The sequence below is a fragment of the Strix uralensis genome, chromosome 5 (assembly GCF_047716275.1).
Source record: "Strix uralensis isolate ZFMK-TIS-50842 chromosome 5, bStrUra1, whole genome shotgun sequence".
NCBI lineage: Eukaryota > Metazoa > Chordata > Aves > Strigiformes > Strigidae > Strix > Strix uralensis.
This window is the reverse complement of record NC_133976.1, coordinates 64,574,768-64,581,000: the sequence shown is the minus strand read 5'-3', so window position 1 is coordinate 64,581,000 and position 6,233 is coordinate 64,574,768. Positions and strand designations below refer to the sequence as shown.

Below are 6,233 nucleotides of genomic sequence, written 5' to 3'. Positions count from 1 at the left end.
TTCACTTCCGTTCCTGTGATAATGCAAGGCACAGAACAGGATCCAAAGACTACTGAAGTCAGACGCAGTTTTTCCATTACCTTTGACAAGCTTTGATTTCAGCCCACAAATAATTGACTTCAGCAGTTATACTGAGGCAATATAGCGGCCTTTGGTGTGTCATCATCACTGTACGGAAAAAGCACTTCTATGTGGCAACTGGTATTTGTACAGATAGCCTTCCTGTATCTCTTTTTAATAGGAAAGAATTTTACTATAGCTTCCACGTGAAAAGATGTATACAATCTAATCTTTTTAACAATCCCATTTGAACAGTTTAAAAGGAGGACTTATTTTGCACTCAATTTATACTTCCTCCTGTATTTTAAAGGACTGCTGGAATCAACATGACTCCTCGAGTTTTCTGTTACATTTTCGTTCAAACTTCATTCACTGTCAGTATAGCCACGAGTACAGCCACTGGTATTGAAGAACCAGTAGAGGGAGCACGAAACGCTTACCTTGTATTTCTCTCTTACATAAACATTGGCTACTGTTTGAGTTTTCTTGATTTTATTTCTCTGGAAGAATTTTTGAAAAAGGTGATGTGCGGCTCAAATAATATATCTGTGGAAATCTTTGGCATGCTGCATTCCCATGCTATGAAGTACTTGCCTGTTTCCCCCTTCTGTTCTCCCCCCGCAAATGTTCAGTTTTCTTAAGAGGATTTCCAAGCTGGGACATACATCATTCCTTCAGAGATTACGATACATCGTTAGATTGTCACACAAATCATAAAGCTTGCTCACTGCAAACAAAGATAGTTCCCATGCAGCACCAGGGCTGTAAAGGGTTAATTTTAAAGATTAATATTTTGCAAAAAGACGAGGAAAAAAGTAGATGTCAGGAAGAAACATGTATGTTCCACATGCATGCTTTACACTTTGCTTTGTGAAACATGCCTATCTTAAAAAAGAGTTTGCTAAAGTGAGTTAAAGGAAACCAAGCAAATTCAAACCCATATTAAAAATGTGAAAAGGCATTAAATTATTATCATCACACAGTCATACATTTTGAAGCTCAATGCACCCATTTTGTGTATTAAAGTTTTTATTCCTTAGTAAGAATTTTTTTAATCACAAAATAGTGTGGAAATATTTAGATAATAGAATTCATGGACTGCTGGAAAATACTGAATATAAAGATTGATTTCTAATATATCACATACTAAACTGTTCTAAAACAGCTGGTTTCTTGCAGACAGGATTTATTTTTTTAATAATTTAAGACAGCATAAGCTTGTATCAAGCATAAGCATTGTAACAAAAGTGCAACTTTTTCAGCAAATCCTCCCAAAAGATATTTAACTCAAAATATCATTAACACATATTTTCTCCCTACAAAAATAGCATGTCAGACATCATTAACTGGATGTATTAACAACTATTTACATACAGCCACTCTGTAGGCTAGTAAGATTTTTTTTTTAACGTTGTTTAAACACAGCGTTTGAGGCAAACAGTAGCAACAGCAGCAGCAGATGCACCGAACGGACTGACAGACACCGGATAGGTACTCGCTCGCTCACTCGCTCCTCGCCAGGCTGTTGTGTCTCACCTCTTACATAACATTCAAGTGAGATTTCTCACAGTGCTACCTTGGCAACAAACTAAAAATATCTAGGCAAGGTCTTGGTTTAAGCCTTATTAGAAAAGCTTTATCTGTGTGATTATCTGGTGTCTGGGTTTGTCTTCAGAAAGGGAAATCGCGCCGTTTGAGCATGGATGAGGGGAGAACCCGTATGGGAAACTTACCCCAACCAGTCTAATCATTTCTGATTGCACAGCGAGGTGTTAACCTGTGGCCTCCAGTTTGTGTCATTCGGGATTGAGGATAAAAGTGGGTTCAGGCTGAAGAGTTGCTCTGTGTTTTCTTGGGGGGGGGGGGGGGGTGTTCTTTTTGTAGTTCAGTGCAGAAACATTCATTTTATATAGCAAGGTTTGGGGAAAAATCTCTTGGGAACATACGGAATTAAATAAAGACAGGATGAGAACAAATGCACTTGCCACACCTGTATACCTTAGCCGGAAAAAAAAAAAACCACAAGGTTACATAATGGGTGTGATCCTCCTTCCCTTGCACACCCCAAACTCGCTGGAGCCAGCAGCACAACCGGGTGCTCAAGGCACTGCTGGTTTGGGCTCAGGGTGCACCCCTCCACACTCCGGTCCTCAGTAAAGTGCTAACACAGGTGCCGGGATCTGCCCCCCTTTCCCTGCCTCACCCCCCGAACCCACCTGGGTCTTCTGGACAAGTGCAAGTTCCTAAGCGGGACTTAGGGACACTGTATAAACCCCATTCCAAATAAGGTGCAACATTTAAGTTACCCTACATAGAGAAAAAAAAGTACCCTTACTATATTTCCTTCCTTTTTTTCCCCCTTAACGTATTTATGCATTTATAAAGCCCAACATTAAAAAAATACTGAGTAGCAAATTTTATCCTTGACGGTCCTCTGCGGGGGAAGCGCCGGGTCCAGCCGCCGCAGTAGCGGGGCGCGAGGCTCCCCCGGGCCGGGCCCCGGCACCCCGCAGCCGCCAGCTCCCGGCGCCGCCCTGCCCTCCGTAGGAAGCCGGGGCCGCAGGTGCCGGCGCGACGGCCCTTCCCTGCTCCGCGGCGCGGCGGCCCGGCCGGGGGGGAGGACGGCGGGGAGCCCGGCGGGGCGGGTCCCGGCCGGCGGCGGCTCACGGGCCCTCGGCGCCGGGCTCGTCGGCAGCTGCGGTCTCGGCCTCCTCGCCGGGCTCGGCGGCCAGCCCGGCGGCGGCAGCGAAAGGGTGCGGGAGGTGGGGCGCCGGGGGCAGCCCGGCGGCGGCGGCTGCCTTCTCGGCCGGGCCGAGCACGGAGGAGAGGCAGGGGAAGGAGGCGGCGGCAGCGGCGGCCGCCTGGGCCGGGATGCCCGGGTAGAGCAGCGGGATGGGGGCGGCGGGGTAGAGATACTTCTCCAGGCTGCCTTTATCCAGGAAGGGCTGCATGTAGGCGGCGGCGGCAGAGGGGGAAATGAAGTAGAAGGGCAGGCAGAAGGGGGCCGCCGCCGGCTGTCCGAAGGGGGCCCCACTGCCGCCCGCCCCCAGGGCCATCAGCGAGCCGAGCAGGGCGGCGTCGGGTCTCAACAGCGCCGCCGCTGCCTCGGCGCCCCGCGCCGCCAGCCCCGGCGGGCCGGGCAGAGGGCTGCCGCCGCGGTCCAGCTTCGGCCGCTTGGGCGCGGGGGGGGGCGCCTCGTCCCCCGACGGCTCCTCCTTGATGGCCAGGGCGGGCAGCGCCGCCGCCGCGGGGCCGCGCTCGGGTCGCGCCTCGCCGTCCCCGCCGTAGCCGCTGTCCGTGTCCGTGTCGGTCTCAGCGCTGAGCTCGGCGGCGTGAGTCCGCTGGATGACGGGCACGCAGTTAGCCTGGCCCTCCGGCTTGTGGCTCGGCGCGCAGGGCGGGGCGGGCGGGGAGGAGGAGGAGGAGGAGGAAGATCCCTTGCTGAGGGGGCCAGGCGGCGGGGAGAGGAGCTGGGGGCCGGGGAGGAACTGCGAGGAGATGGAGTGCAGATGGCCGAGGAGCTGGGCGCATCGCTGTTCGCGGGGGGTCCAGCTCTCGAAGCGGGAGAGGTACTGCAGCACTTCCTTGGCGCACGTCTGAAAGCCCGAGTGGAAGGCGTCCAGGTCGGCCTGCACGGGAGACTTCATGGACCGCTCCCCTGCGGGGGAGACCGAGGGAGGACAGCGTTTGCCCGCGGCTCCGGTGTCGGCTGCCCTGCTCCGCGCCTCCCCCGCTCCGCTCCCGGTGCGCCCCTGCGGCGGCGCCCCCCGGGGCTCGCTTACCGTTCTGCAAAGCAATGATCTTCTGGTGCTGCTGCTCCGTTAAGGCTGTCAGCGCTTTCAAGTGTTTCAAAGTCAGTTCTAGCACCACCGCTTTCTCCAGGTGTCCCAGCGTCTGCAAAGGCAAAGGGAAAAGGGGCGGCTCGCTCGGCTACCTCCCGGCACGCGTTGGCCACTGCCAAACGCCGCCTCCGTAACTTCGGGAAAACTCGTCCCCGAGGGGCGTTCCGGCCAGGGCAGCCGGCGGGCAGTCCGGCGTCCCGGGGGCTGCGCAAGCGGGCGGGCTGCCGGCGCCTGCATCTGCATGTACATAAACGCTCCTCTGCACCTTACCGTCAGTTTGAGATGCTCGGGCAGTAAATCCTTCAGCTGGGCAATGCATTCGTTAATCCTGTCTCTTCTCTTCTTTTCTATCAGTCTGTGTGGCAGTTTGTACGTTTCCTAATGAGCAAAATCCGGAAAAGCCAAGCGTTAAGAGTCCCTCGGAACGACGATCAAAACCAAAACAAATGTCATGCCGACCACATGCCGCGCAAATTCTCGTGAAGGCACCGCTCTCCCCGCCGTGCCGGCTCTCTCGGAAACCCGCTTGCAATTCGGGGGAGAAGTTAAAAAGCGCAGCCCGCCACCCCCCCGAGGGATGCTCTTGGGAGCGAAGCTGCGCTGTAAAATTCAGCGGACCCCAATTAAGCGCTTAAGCGAGAACAGCCCCAGAAACTCACTCTTACCTTGCTCTCGTCCCTCTTCACGCCTCTTTTGGGTTTACACATATACAGGGAAGGGTAGTCCAGCCTGGAGAGAAACACAAAGATCCAGCATCGGCAAGAGAGCCACCCTGGCACCTCCTCGAGTGGGCAACAGACCCCGAGCGCCGGGCGGGGAGGCGAGCGCGCTGCCTGAAAAGGGCCGGGCGAAGGCTCGCCCGGGTCCCGCCGCGGAGGGAAGGCGAGCCCCGGCGCCGCCGGTGAGCCGGCTCCGCTGCCCGCGCTCCACAGCACTTTCTCCAGAAGACGAAACGCCGCAGAGAGACGAGACGGCGCTACTGCCCGGGCGCCTTACCCTATAAAATCCCTATGCTCCAGCAGCTGCCTCTCCGGCAGGCGGGAGATCCCTTCATCCATGTCGGGCAGCGGCTGATGTTTCGTCGCTGCTTTTGATGGAGCCCGCGGGATGCCGAGATCAGTCTTCGGAGATCCGCGGCCGGCGCTGCGCACATACAGCCTCCGTCCCCCTCTCCCGTACAGTGGCGAAAGCGTGCAGCAGCTCGTCCCCCCCACCCTCCCCGCCACCCGACCCTGCCTCCGCCGCTCCCGCTCCCCGCGCTCACGCTGGCAGCACGCGCCGCGCCGCCACTTTGCGCCCGCCGCCGCCGCGCGCCTGCCCGCGGGGCACGCGCGCTGCCAGCCAGCCCCGCACCCGGCTCACGTGCGGCGCGCGCCGGGGGGGGGCGGGCAGGGGGCGTGGCCGAGGAGGGGCGGCTGGGCCCCCGCCGCGGGCTGCCGCGGAGGGGGTGTGGGGTGGTCCCAGCCGCCGCCGGCCCGGGGACCGCCCTACGGGACACCGGCCTTCCCCCGTGTTACTGCTATTGCTGGTGTCGTCGAAATCGTTATTGCCACAATTATTGCCATTATTGCCGTGTCTTGATTATTTTTATAATTTTCTCATTATGTTGACAGTATTATTCTTACTATGTTGATAATTTTATTTTTACAGTTTATTTTGTCTTTGGGGGGGGAGACTCGCCCGTGGAAAACGTGCCCGGCGGCATCGAGCCCCTGTCCCTGACTAGGGAGTCACGTTTGCCGGACGTTTTACATACACTTACCGACGCGTGGGCACGAACACGCGCATACGCGTGTTTGACGTGCGGCAGCGGCAGCCCCAGGGCGCTCCCGGCTGGGCGCCGCCGTGCCGCAGCTCTCGCTGCCCGGTGATCCCGCCCGCCCGGCCGCCGCGGCTCCCGGCGGCTCTCCCGCCCGACCTTTGGACGGGAGCCGGGTCCGCCTGCAACGCCAGACCGCGGCAAAATCGTTTCTTGCATACCTACGGCTGTATATATATGTGCACATCGACGCAAAACCATATCTACATGTGATATAAACAGATCTGTATTGTGACGCTGCCCTGCCGACGGGCAGCCCGCATCCCTGCGGGACGCAGAGCGTGCCACTGGGAGACGATCTGCACCGGCGCAGCCTGACCGGCCGCGGCAGCCCTGGGGCGGGCCGGGGCGCCGCAGCAAACAGCGCCCCGCCACGCCCCTGTCCCTGCGCGCCGGGCGCGCCCGCGCAGCCCCCGCTCCCCGCCGGCGGCACCGACAGCCGCCTCCCTAATCCCGTCTCACACTGGTACGAGCACAAGGCCAGCAACGTGACCCGACCTGCTGCCACATCA

General features: G+C 57.3%; 1 protein-coding gene across 1 annotated transcript; it reads right to left on the bottom strand.

Annotated features, from left to right (window-relative positions):
- Positions 1–1,071: 1,071 nt before the first annotated feature.
- On the bottom strand, positions 1,072–5,154 carry BHLHE41 (basic helix-loop-helix family member e41). Its single transcript, XM_074871354.1, has 5 exons — positions 4,899–5,154; positions 4,568–4,631; positions 4,173–4,280; positions 3,843–3,954; positions 1,072–3,718 (listed from the first exon to the last, which is right to left on the bottom strand). The coding sequence occupies exons 1-5, from the start codon at positions 4,958–4,960 to the stop codon at positions 2,724–2,726; spliced, it is 1,341 nt and encodes a 446-aa protein (XP_074727455.1). The 5' UTR covers positions 4,961–5,154; the 3' UTR covers positions 1,072–2,723.
- Between the last annotated feature and the right edge of the window lie 1,079 nt (positions 5,155–6,233).